The 22697-nt window shown below is 36.9% G+C and overlaps 1 protein-coding gene across 1 annotated transcript in view; it reads left to right on the top strand.

The window, feature by feature from the left end:
* The window catches only part of LOC126176285 (sodium/hydrogen exchanger 3), a 649283-nt gene extending 627555 nt beyond the window's left edge, over positions 1–21728 (top strand). The window contains exons 13-14 of the mRNA XM_049923434.1: positions 4004–4168; positions 20423–21728. Of these exons, the coding sequence (XP_049779391.1) occupies positions 4004–4168; positions 20423–20850 (593 nt within the window). The 3' untranslated portion in view covers positions 20851–21728. The remainder of the gene's footprint in view (positions 1–4003; positions 4169–20422) is intronic.
* The last annotated feature ends 969 nt before the right edge of the window (positions 21729–22697 follow it).

Genomic DNA, 22697 nt, shown 5'->3' with positions numbered 1-22697 from the left:
ACAAAAATCAACAGAATCCTGAAGAAACGCAAAATCAAAAGTGTGTTCTGCTCACCCAATAGGATCAAGACACTCCTTGGAGTGTTCAAGGATGATCTGGGACTAAGGAAACCTGGTATTTACCATGTACCTTCTGAATGTGGTATGTCATACATTGGTCAAGTCACCAGAACAGTGAAATAAGACATACCATGCTAAGACAGGCCACTAAATCAGCAATAGTAAAACATTGCCTGGAACTTGAACACATCATGAATTCTGACAGAACCAGGATCCTTCCACAAACCATCATATTCTGGGATAGTGTCATCAATGAATTTATTGAAATTAAGATGGCAGAGAACCCAATCAATTGGGAAGTGGGATAAAAGCTCAGTATGGTGTAGAATCCAGCTTTGGAAATACTACAGAAACACCATAAAAAGTTCCCTTCTCCAGTAAAGAACCTCAAACAACAGGGGGGATAATTAACAGGATCAGACCTCATACAGACCACCAGGTGGCAACTATCTCCTTAGAATACAGCCACAGCAGTCACGGATCAGGCAGGGAACATCATCAACCACCTGAAACCTCAGGCACTTCACAACCTGGGAGTAGACATAATAAGGAACACCAGATAGTGGCTGCTAACATAAAAGGTTGTTGCAACATCCATGGATGTAATATGCAACTCCAACAGCAGCCTGATGCTGCAGGAAGCTCATCTCACAGGCATAAACTGAATTCAGAATCTAGGAGGATGACAAGGCCATGAGAGAAAGTTGCAGTGGTGGCAAACAGCATAAAGATTGTCTACAGCATCAGAGTAGTGCTAGGTATGCACCTAGTGGCTGCAGATCTAGTATGGAAGACCATGGGATGGTCTCCACCAAGGAAGACAGTCACAATGGGTGTGGACAGAAAAGGAAATGCCTGGAGACAGATATCACCACAAAAACAGCCACAGTGGGCGCAGATGGCGTAGTGAACACCAGGCACCACCCAGGCATAAATGTGGGAACTGGTCAGCAAAGTGATCAGTCTGAGGAAACACCTGGTGAAGACACTGTTATGACATCAAAATATTGTGTTGAGAAGAGACAGAACATCAGCAAGACATCCAATTCTATTAGATGACAACGAATCACCAGTAAATCTAAGAAATTGTGTAGAACTGACACTTTATATTAATCTGTTCTAAAGTACATAAAGATTTCATCTCATGTATCCTTATAATCATGTACCATTATATTCTTGTTTCTTTCTGCTTTTGAGGTGGCTGAGATACATTTTTTCCTCACGTATATGCAAAAGATCAAAGCAATTTATTTATAAAAATCTTCAGAATTCCATGAATGTCACATATAAATGAAGTACTTTTTTTATAGCTTATGTAACAAGTTACTCTTTTATTTTTTTAATAACAAACTTTTAAAGGATATGATTTTTGAAACAATGAAGAATTGGAGAATATGATCACATCACAGTTGCTAGAACATACTGACTCACAAATTTATGATAGTGTTCATTTGTTACCATGATGCAATAAAATTGTCATACAATACGCTGGGGGAAATTGATGGAATGTAATCAAAGACTCAGCTCACTTGAATAACTAATTTTTCACCTTTATAAACATATTAGGTAAAATGTAGAAAATACAGTAGTCCTTTTAGTCTTTCAGCTACAGCAAAATTTTAGAAATATTCTTAATATTTGATATTATGGTTCCTCTCAAGATAGTTCCCACAGTGAGGTTTGCTTCAAATTACAAAACTTCTGTGTAAACACTACTAAGCACTCACTTATCAGTAAAAGAGGCCTTCATAAAAATAAGGATCCTAAATAGTGGTACAATCACACCAAAGATGCCACACAGAGAAGAAATACTTATTCAAATGTGGCTCAGATACATACAGAAAATCTCACAAAGTGTCTAAGAAAATGTCCTCAAGAACAGTTGCTATTGAGAAAGGAAAAGATGAGGACAATTAAAAAAAGAGATCACACCAAAATCTAAAAAATAGTGAAACATGAGCATAACAGTACAAAAGACTTTAAAAAGCAAAGTGCATTAAAGATGGTAAGACACACTGCTGGCAGCTGATAAGTACACATGCAGAATATGATACAAATATTACAATCTTCTAACGAAGAAAGAATTTCCACAACAGCTAGAAAGATAAACAAGCTGATAACAGTGCCCCTGTAAATGAAATCACTGCAGCAAAAGTTAAATAAGCACCATCCAAAATGAAAAGCATCAAAGCAAATGGGCCAGATGAATATCTGCCAAAATGTGGGAAACATGGGCTGCTGCAGAGGGGATATGGCTTGCCAAACTGTTTGACAACAAAAAGTGAGAACATAGTGATTATGTGGGGGAGCAGTGTGCTAATTCCTTTCTACAAAAACAAAGGAGACATATATGACTGTGAAAACTTTAAGGGTATAAAATTCACATCACATACATTTGTAATCTCTTTAACAGAAAGTCAGGATGGATTCACAGTAGGAAAGGGAAACACAGATGCCATTCATGCAATAAGATTAGTGATGGAAAAATGCAAGAGAACAAGCAAAATATTTGGTTGGTCTTTATATATCGTGGAAAAGCTTCTATCAAGTACCAAGATCATTAATATGGCAAGCTCTAAGTGCACTGATACCATGAAGTACTATAACTGACTTGTGATGGAAATGTACAACTATGTCCAGACCTGTGCCAGAAGTTCCGCAGGTATCAAAACACAGGTGCTCATAAGGTGAGTACTGTAACTCCTTAATTGTTCAGTATTGTAATGAATTATTCAGGACCAAAGATACAGATACCAACCCTATTAAACCTAGCTGGTGATGTATCAATTATATCTGCTAATTTCCAAGAAGTTCATGAAAACCTAAAGGTGTGGAAGAAGGTACATGAAACAAATAGCTTATGCATGAGTAGAATAAAGACAGAGTTCATGATGGGCAACCGAAGTCCTGATGCCACAAAACCACAGATACTGATCTTGATAATGTCACACTTCCAGGAGTTAAAAATTTTAAGTAGCTGGGGTCAGTAATAACAGAGGCGCTATCAACTGAAGCAGATATAACTCAAAGAATAATATCTGTTTAGAACATGTTATGTAAGCTTTCAGGGATTCTGTATGTCCAAAAATGCCCATAAAAACCAAAGACAAAATTTATAAAATGGCTGTAAGACTAGCACTGTTGTATATTAGTGAAGTCTGGACAGCAAAAAAGACTCAGCAACAGATTCTGCATATAATAAAAATGTGTGTTATGATGAATGGGCAGAATAACATTGAAAGACAAAGTGTTCAGTGAATTCATAAGAGGTAATTTTACAATCATCCCTATAAACAAGAAACTCCCAGAATCCAAGCTGCAGTATTATGGTTGCATAACACAAAGATCTGAAGGCACATTGTGAAATTATTAGGAAAGCCAACCTTGAATAAAGGGTACATGCAAGGACATAGAAAGAATGATTAATATTTGATATTCAATGATTTTCTGTGCCCTAATTATAAATGTTCTCTCCACTCATTTTTAAAGTCTGTTGCCGAATTCGACGTGTCATTGCTACTTTCATTCTTCACTGTGTTTTTCCATTTGTTATGTACAGGGATGAAGAGAATCATAAATGCAAAAATGCAGTGCTTTCGTTTGGAGTTTAACCTATAAGCATATTAAACACAGGCTGTTGAGGCAAAAACACTGCTGCTATGATTTAGAATTGAGAGTGTAGAATAGCTATAGACAAAACAAAATGCAAATTCTAAAACAATTAAAACATTAACATTTTACAATGGTTTATAGCCATTTACAGGCTTTTAAATGATTATGTCTACATGTTTTAATTAAAATGCTATTTTAGTGAGTAATTGATGCTTCATAGGTTTCAGTTCAGAAGGTATGTAACTGAACACTTTGTGTTGTTTGTGTTTGTGATTATTTTGTTTCAAACCACAGAGTATGTAGCATGTGCTTGTGTGTGTTATATGTACAGAATGTGCACGTGTGACGACTCCTACTGCTACTGAGACCATGTTGCCTTGGAAGCGTGACGACGAAGGCGAATTAAGCACTGGTCCTGTCAAGCAGAGCGAGTTCCCTGCCTGGTGTTCCAATAAGGAATACCTTGCATACAATTCACCTTCTGCTACATTCCTAGGTAACTAACAACCACATCCCTATTCCACAAATCCACAGCTGATATTTGTAGTTAACAAATTTACTAACAAAGTTAATGCATAGTTGATAGTTTACTGTAATAATCAAAGCACTATGCCAAGTGCAGCAGTATCAGTACTACTTTCAACACCTGTGAGTTAAGGAAAATTGATAAAATGGATGAAACAAAATAGGCAATCAAATGAAGGTGCTGGTAGCTGAAACAGAAAAACTGTCAGTTTCATTGTAAATAAGATTAACTTACTTTTCTGTAATTCTCAAAGTATTTGTCCCAATGTATTAACAAAATAGTCTATTGGTTTTTGAGCAGTTCCAACTTTGAATGCTGGTGGTGCACTAGCCAGTATCAGACAAGATGAAAATGATACAAACTACACGCTGGGAAGGCAATGACAGTATCTTCAATTTAATGCTACAACATTCAGATGACGGAAGTCATCAATAATTCTGGATGTCATAGTTCCAAAATTTTAAAACTAAAGGGATATAATTTGTATATTACAAAGGCTTGAACAATGCTGTTTAAGAAAAAATTGTATGGGAGGCATAAGTAGTGCTAGGTCTCAAGACAGCTAATATTTTACTGAAAAAACAGCCTTCTAAAGTTTTACACAGAAAGCAAAGCAATACAATGGCTTTCTTCTCACCAGTGTGTCAAAGAGAAGTCATTTTACTTGATTGATATCTGTTACAGTTCATATCTGTACAAACACATCATTTTCAAAAGTTGTGTTCTTAAAAATAGGCACTTTCTTGCATGATATATCATCACTAGTAGCATCTATATGAAAGTGACTTACAGCCAAGCTGTCGCAGATCCTAATAAGTACCACATTTCTAACTGCCTAATTATTTCTGAAAAAGATTTTTCGTAGTGACCACTGTAATTCGTAATGCAATACTGTCAGGGTCAGAGTGTATGACAAATGGTATTCTTACTTCCGTTCCCACCATTCCTTCAGCATAGACAGCCAGAGCTAATACTTACACAACAATTAAACACAATGACTTCTGAACCTATGTTTTTCCATGCTACAGGTGAACAATTACATGTTAAGTCTACTATTGTGATGCCTGTGGGTGTCACTTTCTTTTATAATTATTTGATTTCTAACTTCATTATTTGACCAGAATAGCATACAATTATGCACTTACTAACAAGTAATTTTTAAATTTGTAAGGTAAAATCATAAAATATTTGATATTATAGTGTATTACATAGCCCAGCTTTCCATTTCAGATCTGTCTTACTTACAAGTACACTGATGTAAACAAATGGGACTGTTATGCTTTCTAGAGAAATGTGAACTAAACCAAATGACAATACTTCAGAAATTGAGCACTTATTTACCTTGATAACATTGACTGTCATTATTGTAGAGGCATATGTATTACAGATGATGAAGATATTGAAGAAATTTATGATATGATAAAATAAATTATTCAGAGAGTTAAGGGAGATGAAAGTTTAATAGTCATCGGGGACTGGAATTTGATAGTAGGAAAAGTAAGAGAAGGAAAAGTCGTAGGTGAATATGGGCTGAGGGTAATGAATGAAAGAGTAAGCTGCCTGGTAGAATTTTGCACAGAGCATAACTTAATCATAGCTAACACTTGGTTCAAGAATCATGAAAGAATGTTGTCTACGTGGAAGAGGCTTGGAGACACTGGAAGGTTTCAGATAGATTATGTAATGATAAGACAGAGGTTTAGGGACCAGGTTTTAAATTGTAAGACATTTCCAGGGGCAGATGTGTACTCTGACAACAATTTATTGATAATAAACTGTAGATTCAAACTGAAGAAACTGCAAAAAGGTGGGAAATTGAGGAGATGGGACCTGGTTAAACTGAAAGAGAAAGAGGTTGCAGAGAGCTACGGAGAAAGCATTAGGTAATGATTGACAAGAACTGGGCAAAGAAATACAGAGGAAGAATGGGTAGCTTTGAGAGATGAAATAGTGAAGGCAGCAGAGGATCAAGTAGGTAAAAAGTTGAGGGCTAGTAGAAATCCTTGGGTAACAGAAAAGATATTGAATTTAATTGATGAAAGGAGGAAATATCAAAATGCAGTAAATGAAGCAGTTGAAAAGGAATACAAACGTTTCAAAAATGAGATCAACAGGAAGTGCAAAATGGCTAAGCAGGGATGGCTAGCAGGCAAATGTAAGGATGTAGAGGCAAATAGCACTAGTGGTAAGATAGATACAGCCTACAGGAAAATTAAAGATACCTTTGGAGAGAAGAAAACCACCTGTACAAATATCAAGAGCTCAGATGGAAAACTAGTCCTAAGCAAAGAAGGGAAAGCAGAAAAGTGGAAGGAGTATTTACATAATCTATACAAGTGTGATGTACTTGAGGGAAATATTATGGAAATGGAACAGGACATAGATGAAGATGAAATGGGAGATATGATACAGTGTGAAGAATGTGAGCAAGAAGTATGAGACAGGTGAAATACCCTCAGACTTCAAGAATAATACAATAGTTCCAATACCAAAGAAAGCAGGTGTTGATAGGTGTGAAATCAAGGAGCTATTAGTTTAATAAGTCACAGCTGCAAAATACTAACACAAATTCTTTACAGGCGAATGGAAAAACTGGTAGAGGCCGACCTCAGGGAAGATCAGTTTGAATTCCAGAGAAATGTTGGAACATGCAAGGCAATACTGACCCTATGACTTATCTTAGAAGATAGATCAAGGAAAGGCAAACCTACATTTCTAGCATTTGTAGACTTAGAGAAAGTTTTGACATGTTGACGGAATACTCTCTTTCAAATTCTGAAGGTGGCAGGGGTAAAATACAGGGAATGAAATGCTATTTACAATTTGTACAGACATCAGATGGCAGTTATAGGAGTCAAGGGGCATGAATGAGAAGCAGTGGTTGAGAAGGGAGTGAGACAGGGTTGTAGCCTATCACTGATGTTACTCGATCTGTATATTGAGCAAGCAATAAAGGAAACAAAAGAAAAAATTGGGCTAGGTATTAAAATCCATGGAATAGAAATAAAAACTTTGAGGTTCTCAGATGACATTGTAGTTCTGTCAGAGACAGCAAAAGTCCTGGAAGAACAGTCAAATGGAATGGAAAGGAGGATATAAGATGAAAATCAACAAAATCAAAATGTGGATAATGGAATGTAGTCAAATTAAATCAGGTGATGCTGAGGGAATTAAGGAAACGAGACACTTAAAGTAGTAGATGAGTTTTGATATTTAGGGAGCAAAGTAACTGATGATGGTCAAAGTAGAGAGGGTATAAAATGTAGACTGGCAATGGCAAGGAAAGCATTTCTGAAGAAGAGAAGTTTGTTAACATGAAGTATAGACTTACGTCTCTGGGAGTCTTTTCTGAAAATATTCGAATGGCATGTAGCCATGTATGGAAGTGAAACATGGACAATAAGTAGTTTAAACAAAAAAAATAGAAGTTTTCAAAATGTGTTGCTACAGAAGAATGCTGAAGATTAAATGGGTAGGTCATGTAAGTCTCTGGGAGTCTTTTCTGAAAATATTCGAATGGCATGTAGCCATGTATGGAAGTGAAACATGGACAATAAGTAGTTTAAACAAAAAGAAAATAGAAGTTTTCAAAATGTGTTGCTACAGAAGAATGCTGAAGATTAAATGGGTAGGTCATGTAACTAATGAGGAGGTACTGAATAGACTTGAGGAGAAGAGGAATTTGTGTCACAACCTGTCTAAAAGAAGGGATCAGTTGGTAGGACATGTTCTGAGGCATCAAGGGATCACCAATTTAGTATTGGAGGGAAGTGTGGGGGGTAAAAATCCTAAAGGGAGACCAAGAGATGAATACACTAAGCACATTCAGAAGGATGTAGGTTGCAGTATTACTCAGAGATAAAGCAGCTTGCACAGGGTAGAGTAGCAAGGAGAGCTGCATCAAATCACTCTCTAGACTGAAGACCACAACAACAACAGCATGTATTACAAGCCTTCTGCAGTATACATTATATTCATGTATACTTTTCTAAACATTTTTGGGTCTCAAATATATCAGTGCAGCAGACTTCATTAATGCTTTTTATGAGTTTTGATTTGATGATATAAACTGCCTGGTCTCCTGTACCTTTATGAGTTTCCACAAAAAGAGAAATGAACACACTGAATGTTAGAATGCTAAACAGTTCATGAAAGTAGAAAATCTAAAGTTAGATATGGAAAGGACATAGATAGATATTTTAGCTACATGTGACATGCAAGGGTAAGAAGAGCGATATTTCTTTTTTCAAGTGTGGGTCACAGAAAGGCACCGCAAAGGTGGGAATAACAGCCAGTAGGGCATTGGAAATAGATGAAAGTACTGTCTGTAACATAGTGATCATTATTGATGGTGAATTTGTTGGTCACAGAGTTGGAAGACAGTGGAATTCTGTTAGCGTGTGATAATATTATTAAAATTTGTCAAAGAAGATTGGAATTCATTGCAATTACAGAGTAGAATGTAATGGCTGGTGAAAATAGGTGAAATGATATAACATGAGAGTTCCAGTTGGTAAACAAAATGATAAGGGAGAAATAAAATAGAAGGCTATGCTGAGCATGAGTTAATCAATATGAATACAATTTATGAAGGCCCTGAGAAGAATATATAAGGAGAAGATGTCAGAAGGTCAAGAAAAAATTGCACCATACTTTGATAAAATAAAGGTTCAGTAGTCAAGTCAAGTACAACAAGAGCTATCCAGGTTCTGCCAATGATATTGACCATACTATAGCACTAATGAAGTTCCAGTAACAGTTAAAGAGAAAGCAACTGAAACATTTGAACCTAGATAAGTAGTTGTTGTTTTCATTGTTGTTGTTGTTGTTGTTGTTGTTGTTGTGGACATCAGTTTGAAGACTAGTTTGATGCAGCTGACAATGTGGAGGAACTAAAAAGCCAGACTACTTTGCAAGAAAAGAATATGTGATGAAAGAAATCATGGCACTTCAAGGTCTGTGTGGAAAAAAAGTAAGTAAGTACCTCAAGAAAACTATTGAAATTGAAAGAGGCACAAAAACTGAGAGCCATGGGTAATATATGACATACTGGCATTGATTAAGAAAATACAAAAAAAGTTCTAAATGAACAGCGGACTGTGGAGGTGACAGGGTAGTGAGTACAGTACTATCGGGACCCACTAGCATCCTAGGAGGCGAGTGTTGCAACCTAGGAGCTGTGGTAGCAAGAAACCCATCAGCTGATAATATTGATGTAATCATGATCAGTTTGATGTCACTGGGCAGTTTGTAGCTGTAAATTAACTGTCTGTTGAACAGACAACATGTTTTAGTTTTGATTTTTTCCTCAGTTTCATGGTGAATTCCTCTCTGCTGAGATATCATATGCAAAACCTGAGGGGCACAGAGGACATGTGCACACTGTAAGAAAAATTCATTGTACTAACATGAGTTGTTGGGGGCTCGCGAACTGCAATGTGTTGCGGCCCTATGTGTGTGTTGATTGCCAATGCCATGACATTTGCTGTTTCATTGATATTAGTTGTGCAGGGAGTGTGCTGCAGAAAAGGACATGTGGCATCCAGCTCATATCTTACAGAACACTTCACAATCTTCTGATTATAAAATTTGACAGTCATCAAGTAACTGTTGATGATTGTCATATGTGGAGCACATTGAAGGTGCTTGTTAGATTAATGACTCCTGAAGCAGGCTGTGCATATATTGGTGGACTACTGGTGATGCCATGTATGGATTCACCACTGTTGATTTGCTGGAGGGTTAAGCATATCAAATCCAGGAAAAAGTGAAAGTATCAGAAGAAATCTGCACCCAAGATTGGTTCACAAGTGTGTGTGTGTGTGTGTGTGTGTGTGTGTGTGTGTGTGTGTGTGTGTGTTGCTAAGAAATGTAGCACATAGAATCTATTGTGTCACTTAGTATATGGGCAAAACTTGTTTGACCCATGAGTTTTTAACATTAGGTGACATCTTTGCACACTGCAATTGGGTCATGTCAGCTGCTAGTGATTGTGGACACCATGTCACACTAGTTACATGACTGAATGCAAGTCCAGAACTGTTCAGGTCATGGAGGCTGCCCACTACAGTGACCATTTTGTCCAAGACATTTGTGTATTTTCGTTCCAGAATTACAAAATTCTTGTCAGCCAGGACTAATTTGCTTTCCATTTTTTATTTTCATGTGAGATCATTGCCATCTGGATCTGTGGCGGTACTTTGATGAGCCATAGTGTCTAAAAAGTGTTATCTGGCATGAGTGATGAGGAGATAGCTGTATAGAGATGTCTAAATATGAGATGGTGTTCTGTTATCCATTGCGTCCTTGAAAATCACCTGTCACAACTGGACAACTGTTGCTCCAATGCTTTTGTGAACTAGTGGGACAACTCATCTTTGGTGCTGCTCAATTTGCTGTTAATTGTGGCTGGTAATTTGGGCATTCTGTCCTATGTTGCTCAAAAGGATGACAAACTTGGAAGTGTCATCAGTGATGCCATGTTGCTGGGCGTTCCAGTCGGAATGGTGGTAGCTTGCTCACAAACATTTTGTTGTTGACATGCTGGGCCATGTGGCCTGAGGGAGGTAGCAGACAGAATCCCTGTGATCATGCATGCCCAGTCAGCTGGGCCCCACGTGGGGTTGTGAGTGGATGTGGCTGGAATGTGCTCAGTGTAGGTTGGCCTATAAAATCTGACATCACAAATTTTCATAGTCAGGAAATAGTGTAGAACATTGTCTTGTTGGAAAGGTTGAGTAAACTCTTTACCAAAATCATCAAGGAGATCAAAAGTCATTGCACATTGGTCATGCACATGTGGCCCATTGTTGCAGTCAATAGCACAGTATGGAAGAATATCACTTTTCCATTTCACATACACTGTAGTTTAATATGTGCAGTGAAAAACATTATACAAAGTATCTTGAGAGGCACTAAACTTGTAAATGTTTTTCACACAAGTGACAATAGTGAGATGACTCAATTGTCATACGAAGGCATTCAGGCAAGATGCACTGATGGAGTTGTAATGGCCGCGCGGGATTAGCCAAGTGTTCTAAGGCACTGCAGCCATGAACTGTGCGGCAGGTCCTGGCGGAGGTTCGAGTCCTCCCTCGGGCATGAGTGTGTGTGTTTGTCCTTAGGATAATTTAGGTTAAGTAGTGTGTAAGCTTCCAGATGGTCATTGGTGATTTCAATGCAAAAGTTGGCACCAAGAAACAAGGCGACACAGTGGTGGGCAACTATGGGATTGACGACCGAAACAATAGAGGTGAGAGATTAGTTCAGTTCACTGAGTACACCAGTATGTCCATCATGAATACGTTCTTTAAGAAGCACCCTGACCGAAAATGGACTTGGAGGAGCCCAAATTTCAGTGTCAAAAATGAGATAGACTTTATTCTGTCAAATATTCCGCAGATTGTAAAAGACGTATCAGTGCTAAATCAGTTCAACACTGGCAGTGATCACCGTCTTGTGAGAGCAAGGGTTGAACTCAATGTAAGAAATGAAAGGAGTAAACTTATGAAAGGGAAGAGAAGGGTAATCAACCTCAAAAACCTGGAAGAACATTCCTCAAAATTCCAAGAAGTCCTCCAAAGCAAGTTCCACGTAACTAAAGATTGTGATTTGGTGGAAATGATTGTTTCAAGTGCACAAGAAGTCGGTGGCCTATGCCAAAAAAATAAACAACCAAAGAAATTCAGTGCCAAAACTGAAACCCTTTTACAACAGAGGAGAGAAATGAAAATCCAAACCGATCGTGACATGGTTGCGTATTCCGAACTATGTAAGGCAGTGCGAAGAGAAATGAAAACTGACATAGAGAAATTCACTGAAGACACCTTACGAGCAAACTTGGAGAACAAGACAAGTTTAAAGTCAGCCAAACACAAACTCACAATTGGTAAAAACCAGATTATCACACTCGATGGAAATGACAGTCAAATCACTGAAAAGGAGGCGGTTTTGAAGTTCATCAGAGACGTTTATAGCAATTTGTATAGCAATCCAGGGGAAAATTTGAGTGTATCTAATGTGAATGATATACCTAGTGTTCCAGATATACTCCCATCGGAAGTCAAGTGTGCTCTAGATAGCATGAAGAAGGGAACAGTGCCAGGTGATGATGAGCTCAGCGTTGACATCCTCAAACTGGCAGGAGAGGTAACAATAAACCACGTGGCAAAAGTATTTACTTCCTGCCTGCACTATGCTTCAGTCCCACTATCGTGGAACAAGGCTAAGATTATTTTGATACACAAGAAAGGAAGTATTCACAATATTAAAAACTACCATCCTATCAGCTTGCTCTCAATTTTGTACAAAATTTTCACAAAGATCTTGTTAAACCGAATTAGTTCCACCCTAGACTCAGCCCAACCTATAGAACAAGCTGGATTCTGAAGCAATTTTAGCACTATTGACCACATTCTGACCGTTAGTGAAGTGATAAGCAGAGCGAATGAATACCAACTGCCTCTCTGCATTGACTTTGTTGACTTTGAAAAGGCATTTGACTCGGTTAGCCATGTAGCTGTCTTCCAAGCTTTGAGTGAGCAAGGAGTGGGAGCAGCATACATTGAAGTGCTCAGGAAAATCTACGAGATTTCTTCAGCTTATGTTAACATCGGCGAATCAACTCAAGAATTCCACATCATGAGGGGTGTCAAGCAAGGCGATCCCATCTCCCCAAAACTGTTCTCTGCTGTATTGGAAATGGCTATGTCAAAGCTGAGCTGGGAAGATAAGGGAATTAGAATTAATGGAAGAAGGCTTACCAACTTGAGATTTGCTGATGATATTGCCTTACTGGCCAAAGACTTCGCAGAGCTCCTAAACTTAGTTACAGATCTTGCATCAGAATGTCAGCTGGTTGGCTTGAACATGAACCTTTCCAAAACAAAAGTAATATCCAACAAATGGGTCCCAGCTGGAGATGTGAAAGTCAAGGACAGTCTACTAGAAGAGGTCAGTGAATAAGTCTACCTTGGCCAGATTATAAATGTGAAGGGAGACATAAGGCCAGAAATCTATCGACGCATCAAGCTTGGCTGGCAAGCATTTGGGAAGAATTCAAAAGTATTCAGATCAAAAATGTCAGTAAATCTGAAGAAAGCAGTATTTGATCAATGCATTCTTCCTGTGATGACGTATGGCTGCGAGACATGGACACTGAACTCATTCACAAAAGGGAAACTTAGGACAGCACAGAGAGCCATGGAGAGATCAATGCTGGGTTATACAAGAAAGGAAAGGAAAAGGGCAGATGACATCCGGTCTGTGACGAAGGTTATTGACATCTTAGAGAGAGTAGGTTCCTTGAAATGGCAGTGGGCTGGCCACGTTGCAAGAAGAAAAGACAACAGATGGATGAAGCTAGTACTGGAGTGGAGTCCGAGAGACCACCAAAGGCCTAGAGGAAGACCACCAGACAGATGGGACAAAGACATCAAGAAGATCACTGGTAACACCTGGCAGAGAACTGCCCAAGACCATCCCACTTGGAGAATACTTCTGAAAGCCTACCTGAATCCACAACTCAAAGAGGCCACATCATCTAATGATTGAATTGGCTGATGATGATGATGATGAGTGTGTAAGCTTAGGGACTGATGACCTTAGCAGTTAAGTCCCATAAGATTTCACACACATTTGAACTTTTTTTTTTTTGAAGTTGTAATGGCTGCTGTTGTTTATTGTGGTGTCCCCACTGTGAAAGTTCCTGGCACCACTATGTAGATTCATGGCGAAAAAGCTTGCAGTGAAGTGCAAAAAGTAGATTTCGGCTGTTATAAAAGTTTATTACGCTCACAGTCATAAAACTTGAATAAAAGTGGACTAAACAATTGTTCACAGTGAACTCCAAATTCCAAAGACAATCTCCTCATGGGAGCTCAACCGCTGACCAAAGAGTCATATTATTTCATTATTGAGGGCTGAAAGTGAGATCACAGTGAAGGGAAACCGCAGTGAAGATTCAGTTCTTATCTTTGACTAGCCTTTCAAAAAGCTTCATACGAACTTGGAAAAAACAACATTCGGATATTGATAAAAATACCAGCCAGACTCTTCAGGATATCAGGTCAAAGACTGGAAAAAGAACTATAGTTTTGTTTATTTATCTCCATTTATTTATCTCCATTGCATCTTGTACAGTCCATCATACTTTATGATGCCAAAAGTCATAATCCTAAGGTTATACTGTATTTATTTATATTTGCACATTCTGTTCAATAGATGATTATTTAAGACATTATACAGGCTACCTTGCTGTCTTGCACAGTAATTGTGAATGTTTGATATTATTTTTTTTCATTTTCTCTGTAATAATTCTAAGCTTCTAGGCAGCCACTAATGTTTTGAGATGTTTGTAAGAACAGTGGTGATAAGATTAAGTTTTTAATTAAAAATATTTGTGAATGTCCTAATGTTTTTCCCAGTATAATTCTGTTACATTTCTTTTGTATCCCTAAAAATTTCAGTGTTGCAGGAAAATTACTCCCGAATATGATTCCATATTTTATGTTTGAATGTAAATGTGCACAATATGCACTCACAATTGCCTGTTCATTGGTGCACCTCCAAGAATCATTAAGACATAAAAGCTTTTACTCAGATGTGGTACTGGATTGTCTAAGGGACAATACAAGTAACACGAAGAGCAATGATAATCATTTTCCATGTAGTTGATGTGTTGGATGGTTGATAGGCACATAAACAGTACTCAAATTTTTCCTCAGCTTTTGGATAATGTTCTTCTTCAGAGCCAAAATCCAAAAGAAACATACTTAGTATAATAAGAGAGGAAAATGGATTATTAGTACCAGACAATATTTGGTAATATGAGAAATTAAAAAAGGGAAAAAAGTTTTGCAGGTGAACCTAAGTGAGTGGAAGTACACCTAAAACAAGGGGAGATTTAAGATGGGACATAATAGTGGTACTGGAGAGAAAAAAGAAAAGAAGATACAAGGAATGGAAATGATAGAAGAAGAAATAAATTGAGACTAGAATAAATTATCATTAACTACAGCCTGGTGGTGACAAGAGTGAAGCACATATTATGTAACAAGTTCTTGTCTGCAAGCATCAGAGGTACTGATACTGAGAGGAGCAATCTCCAGTTAGCATATTCAGCAGAACAAGCATCCCTTATCATATGCTGAAGAGTGTGCTGTGGGTGTTCTGTGTTGCAAAGTATATACACTGTCTGATCAAAAGTATCCAGACACCCATTGGTGAAAATTAATACAGGATGCATCCATCCTTCACTTTTATGATGACTTTAACTGTACTAGGGACACTTTCAATAAAGTGTCTAAATAGCTGTGGGAAAGCAACAGCTCTTTGTCACCTGAAAGTGTTATGTTGTGAAGACAGGACTCTGTGCAAAACAGTCCATTTCAGTAATGTTATTGTCCAGAAATCAAGCTTTAGAGATGCTGCTTCAACAAACTGCATGGTCATGCTGATACAAACAATCGTCGCCTCCAAACTGTTCCTCTACTCTATGCAGGACACAATGCTGTATAGGGTGTTCATATCCTTCTAGATTTATCTTTTTCATAAATGAAAGAAGGGGACTACACCCTAACTGTCAAAGACACCCCCATATTGTAACACCACCTCCTTTGTAGTATACTGTTGGTACTACACATGATGGCAGGGAACATCCTTCAGGCATTTGCCAAACCTCAACTGCCCATCAGATTGCTTCAGCATATAGAAGAAGATTCTATATCTACTTTACTCAAAATTGCCAATTTCCAGTCATCCACTGTCCAGTTGTGTTGGTCTTTACACCATCTCAAATTTCACTTAGCATTGATTATAGAAATGTGTGGATTATGAGGAGCTGCTTGACATATTGCATCTGCATCTTTATTACTCAAAATCATCACTTTTTAGTTGCCTACTCTGCAGCTGCATTGACCTTCACACCATCTCAAGTGTGGCTTAGCCTTGACTACGAAAATGTGTGGCTTACGAGAAGCTGCTTGACCCTTGTACCCCAATCTTTTCAACTCCCTGTGCACAGTCATTGTGCTAGCTGAACTGCTGATAATACTTTGAACTCTTGAGTGATTCCTTCCACTGATTTCAGGCAATTTTTTTTTTGCAACCACCCTCCACAACTTCTGAAGGTCACTGCCCATCAGTACATAAGGGCAGCCTTTCATTGGTTTAGCTGTCATTGTTTTTTAAAGTTTACACTTTACATTCACGTAACCAACAGTTGACTTGGGCAGCTTGAGGAGGATTGAAATGTCCATAATGGATTTTTTGCTCTGCTGAGACAGCTTCTCTCCTGATGAAGTAATACACCCCACCTCATTTCATACTTGTGGATCCACCTCTCATGGCAGCTAGTCATCAGTCTGCATTACATACAGGTGTGCCAATATTTTTTACTTTTTTCGGATGATGTACTCTGCATGTGCAGACATCATTATGGATAGCTTAACAGACCCACATAAAAGACAGTACAGTAGCTGCACAACAAACTTCAGCACTTATACTTTGACACCAGCCATCTTTTCCACATGAATGATTCATTTGTTTAGTGACTTTAAAAGTGCCAGCTTTAAAATCCAAAGGAAGTAACACACAACAGTGATACACTATTTTTTTTAATTACACACCAATTCATTTAAAATGTAATGGAACATTAAAATGTTCAATGCAAAGAGATCTCTGGCACTAGCTACGGGTCATACACTGTGCATTTTGAGAAAAAGCATGTTACCAATGTCAATTCACAAACCTCCTACTAGTTGCATTGAATGGTACTTCATGCTCAGGCAATAGGTGGCTGTGGTGGGTTGAACTGAGTGATGGACAACCAGTTTGCATGAAAGTTTAAAATCTGTACTGTCAGAAGGTTATAACTGCATACCGTCATAATTATGATGAAATTTTCAACCTGGATCAATTTTTGGGGCTGATGTCTTGCAAATGTGCATTTATCTTCTTCAGATATGATTGGTGACCAAACACAATGCCATTGGGAATAGAAGTGCCATTCCAACAAATTCTCTTTCCTCCACTCGTATGATTTAATGACCTGGAAACATCTGTCCATCTACAATTTGTTGAATATCTCATTAGTCTATTCATTCTCTCACTTTTGTTCACTTGATGATTAATCTTAGTAATCTTCAACTAATGGTTCAACATTTGTTTTTTCACCTTCTATGGCATGGCAAGGTTTAGCCATTATTGCAAGACCTCTGTGACCATGAGGCTCTGAATCATTGGTGTGTATACATTTTTATTCTGGTACTGTGTGTGTGGTTTTTTTTTCCATTCCAGTAAATTTTTGAAGTGGGTGATGTCTTCACATTTGTGCTTATGTTGGCTCGTTTTGGTCTAGCATTGACTGGTGTTGCGATGATATGTTACTGATATTTGCCCCTCTCAGATCTAAGGGGAGGTTAAGAGAGATTTTTTTTAAGAGTAAAAAATGTTTTCCTAATACTTTCCATTAGATTAAATGATACAATACCAATGGATGATTATTGCCCAATGCTTTATTTTCAGGCAGCTCTCTTGCTTGTAAAACCTTCACACATCTCATGTGATATGTATAGTTACACTGTTTTAATGACACAGACACAGAACTTCATCAGGAGCTTATATAAACTCAGTACCTTACTGTTCAAAGAGGAGGACAATAAATTGAGAATCTCCTTCTCACACCTACCCTCCTCAGCCACTCAGTAGCTGGGTGATTCAATAGTTTTTCCTTAAAGAGAGATAGATAGAAGGATTATTTTCACCAAGGATTATTTTCACCTTTGTATCCTCTTAATCTCATTATATTTTTGCTGTGTATCTGTTATAAATGTAATGTTCCTGTTTTAATAATAGATTTATCAGTAGTAATATGAACCCATCAAAATACTACAGAATGCTAAAATTATATTTATAGTACATGTGGTAGACATTAATATAAAATCATAGATTACTTTCAAAAAGTAAATACTGCGTATAAAAATTGTAATTTTAAGAATCCCAAAGTGAGTTTACCTAAATGAAAGGTTACTGCAGTCCTTTTGGTTCATTTTCAAATGGAACCAAGCACTCATTCGCTAAATCAATATGTGGGAAATGTTAGCCACATAAATCCTTGATACAAAGCAGTTGTTAAGGTTGTTAATATATGTCCAGAAACTACCAGCCACATAAACTTGCATTGAGTGGGAGCTTAACTGCAAGTTCCACTTTGAACAGTGGAAAGTCCAAGATAGAATAACAACATTAGTAAAACTTTCACATCACCGCTTCACTATCAGTCCAGTTTCTATGGAAATTTGAAGCTCTTTTGATTTACCATGAGTGTAAACTTTTGATATGAGGGACGTGAGACATATGAAAATAAATTGGTAGAAGAAAGATGATCAACACATGAGGAGACAATGATTGAATCTTCTAATTTCTTGTTCAAAAAAACCAGGGCAGTTTCATCTAATGGTTTCTCCTGATATATTGTGCTCTGTCACCTTTTATTTTTTAGTGTTTTTGAAGTGCTGCTCATCCCAGTGGTATTGGCAATTACTTCTCTTTGTACTCTGTTAATTTTGCCTTATTGTATGGTTGGAAAGATTGTGTATTGAGCAGTTTAACCTTTAATTGATGGACAAATATTAATTAAAGTGTACACAAGAGAAGACTGTTTCAGATGTTGCAGTAGATATAACTTCCATACTAACCAGTTCCAACTAATTACAACAAAATTTTTATGCTTGTGACAAAAACATTTAAGAAAGAAATGCTGATATTCTTCTGAAAATAAAGCTGGTGGGTCATGTGGGGAAGAGAGGGATGAGAGAAGATTCTAGTTCTGATGGCTGCTGTGTGTATACTGTTGAAACTATTCTGAAATTGAGTAGTGAGTAGTTACAGATGGGTAACTTAAAAAAGTAATGTTTTTGAAGCTTCCTCAATCTTAAAAATATCAGTGATTCCTGAATCTTTTCATCCTTCTGATACCTTTCACAATTTTTGAGGGATCCAGCTGATTAGTAACAGAGATATGAGATAATTATCTGCTGCTCTGTGAGAATGCATATTGTAAGTTTTCAAATAAAAAACGAGAATGAGGAAAATGTTCTGAAGAATGAAATCTTGAAATTCTTGATACCGTGGCTTCCATTTTTCAGAGCAGTTTTGCAGATATAGCTTTTTTTAAAGTAATCTCACCATGTATGAAATATACTGGAAAAAGTTTCTTTTGTTGACAATAAGTAATCAGCAGATTTGCATTCTTCCCTTACTTTAAAGAAATATGAACTGTATTAAATAGAAAACAGTTCCCCATTTTTTGAAATCTGTCCAGATCACTGAAAGACAGAATGCTGTAGGATATACACAACTTACATAATAAATATCAGAGGGCCTTACTTCTCACAATGTTGCCACATTTATAAAGTATTTACGGTGGTAAAATATGCAAAAACTGAATACTGGTCACTGTCTTCAGTATTACAGTCAAATTACATTTCTAACATGGCATAACACACATTGTACTATAAAACTTAAGATTTGATTCTACTAATATTTACAATATTAACAAATTGTAATCTAATCTTCCTTATATTTTGCAAAGTGTAGCATCTGTGTTCTCATGTCTTAAAAATGTCTGCAGTGTATAAACAATTTAAATTTTATTCACATTTATCACAAGTCTTTGCAGGATATGTTGGAGTGTTATTGGAATTCTCTATTAGAAATTTAATATTGAATATTTTAATATTGAATCTAAATCATGATACTGTTCATCATTTATAATATACAGAAATCATTGTCAGACATGAAACAGACTAAATTACAAAGGACCATATATAGATGAAATACTGGGCCTTTAGACTTGCAGTCTGATGATGTCCAAGTTGCAGATAGAACATGCACTAATTATGAAATGTAGCTATGCATACAAACATAATTTCTTCTCATATATCATTTTAAATCTGCTTTATTCTCCCATATAAACACACATTTTTGTTATTCTAACATCACAACCTTCATTAATTAAATGAAGCCCCTTCGATGAAACTGTTCTTTAAACATACATCGTTGGGTGATGAAAATGTTGGCAGCTTACAGACTTTGTCTTTTGACGTATTATGAAATTTCCCATAAATGTTTGCAAGTGTTGATATCCTGCTGTCAGATGTCTATTTCCTGAAGGATATTGGAATAGCAGTTCACAATAAATAAATTTGTATGATATTTTTTCAGGGGGCATAGAGCAACCAAAAGTGACTTCCGTAATTGGACTGTTTCGACGAGAAAGTGCTGGTTCAGTTCACCAGGAATCAAGGGCAAGTTCAGAATCTTCACTTCGAGAATCCCCACCACCAACTTCCAACACTGTGCTCCTTATAGAGGAGCCAGTATCTCTCCCAGGACCAGGAAGACGTCCACCCACTGCAAGAAGAGGCTCAATGCTGGAATTAGGATCATCTGTAAATCCGATTCCAGAAGAAGATAATATCAGTTCTCCTCTGGACATTGCAGGTGGCAATGGAAGATGGCCAACTGTGCGTCCTCCTCCACCACGGCTTGCTGTTCTTGCCACATCTTCTTCCTCTTCTTCTTCCTCCTCTTCACTTGAGTCTAGTGCTGATGAAGAGGAAAAGGCAGTTGTTGCGCGGACGCACAAATAGTTAAGGCTTCCCCGCTCACATGAAGGAGCAAACCTGACGAATATTCGCTACAGGTATCTACGTAAATTTGAAAGGTTGTAGACCACAGTATTTTTTCTGAACTGTCTATTAGACAGTCAGTCTGACATTAAGGTGAAATTTTTGGGACACTGTATAATACAGTGTTATTTAAGATGAAATGCATGTTGATCAAAGAGTGAGTTTCATTAAGTTATGGTGCCTTTTATTTTTCTCCCAAAGTGTATTTTTTGCCTGCAGAATTTTCTTTTCTTCTTCAGACATTAATGCGTGATATTTAATGCATCTTGCAGTGACATTAAAAAGGAGTGTGTTAAAAAAACTGGTAGCTGGAAAAGAAATGGTAATACACACTTCTATAAGTTATTTCTTGCCTTAATGAACAGCACAAAATGTAAACAAGAATAATTGTTGCTGTCTTGAATTGCAACAGAAGTGGTTACTGAGGAGTGCAGAAGTACTTATTGTAAAATATTAATCGCACATTCTAATTACATGTACTACTTAAGAGTGATTCTCAATCCATATTATTGTTGATTACACCTCATTACTATATTTTTGCTCATTTTATGGTGAAAATCAAGACATTTTGAGAAATGAATATGTATTTTCTAAGATGAAATGCAGTCAGCTGATTAGTTTTATTGGCTGGTTAAAAGCAACACTACAATTAATAAACTTATGTGCCTATCTAGTGCTAACCATGTTGGTTGTTGTGTCAACGAATCTATTTTAGGATGAGGACAATACAAAATGATGGTTACCTTGTAAAACAAAACAAAACAAAAAAAAAACTTTCTCTGTGATGAAGAAAGGCTGGTTTGTACAGAAAAAGATTAGTATTGTAACTTTGCTAAGAGGAGTACATGGTGTAAGGTATATTTTTGAAGGTGCTGTGTTTGAGTATGAACTGATAAACAAGTTGATTAAAAATAATATCTGATAAAGGGTATGAAATGATTTTTACTAGGTGGAGATAGGTTCTCATTTTAGAGTGTATGTAATTATTTTAAATAGACCATGGTGCTAATACTATTTTATTGTTATCACATAGGTAAAAAGTTTATTTTCATAGATCAGATATCCATAATGAAATATGGTTGAGTTAGTAAAATAACAGAAATGTAAGTTGTAATGGGACGGAAAATTCCATACTGAATGATAAAAATTTGTTTTCATGTCACATCTGTGCAAAACTTTCTGAACACATATATCGTTTTATGCACAAAAATAATTTCTTGACAAGTGTTTAAGATTGTTTATTTTGTAATATCTTTATGTTTTGCTCATCTGTCATTCTTGTAACAGCTGTGCAACACATGAGAACAGATATTACAACCTCTTACCCCCTTGACCACAGATAGTCTAAGCTTTGTGAAAGAATTTATAGATGTTTCTTCATAATTTCTTTTAAAAATATAATTTTAGCAGTTCTATGCTAATGCCATAATCTCCAGCCATATCATATCTTTGCCATCAAAAGTATTCTACCACATCCATTTCAAGCTGAATGTAAGTCTACTCACTTAAAAAAACTTGAATGTATGAGCAGAAATTGCTCTATTACCAAAGTATGCTTAAATTTTTCATATGGAATTAGTATAGTTTTTCACATTATCACATCACAACTTACCAGCTACTTACTTTTCAAGCACAGTTGTTCCTAACTAAATCTCAGCAGTATTAGTTTCCTCTATAATAGTACATTTGTTAGTAGGTTATTTTCTGACAAAAACAGAATGACTGATCTAATGGCAGTTGTACCTGACAGCAGAGGTGAAATTAAAATTATAAATTATATCTTATTTGTCAAACATGTTCTTAAATGT

The sequence above is a fragment of the Schistocerca cancellata genome, chromosome 3 (assembly GCF_023864275.1).
Source record: "Schistocerca cancellata isolate TAMUIC-IGC-003103 chromosome 3, iqSchCanc2.1, whole genome shotgun sequence".
NCBI classification, from domain to species: Eukaryota; Metazoa; Arthropoda; class Insecta; order Orthoptera; family Acrididae; genus Schistocerca; species Schistocerca cancellata.
The sequence above is the reverse complement of the archived record's forward strand: the minus strand, read 5'-3'. Positions and strand labels throughout refer to the sequence as shown.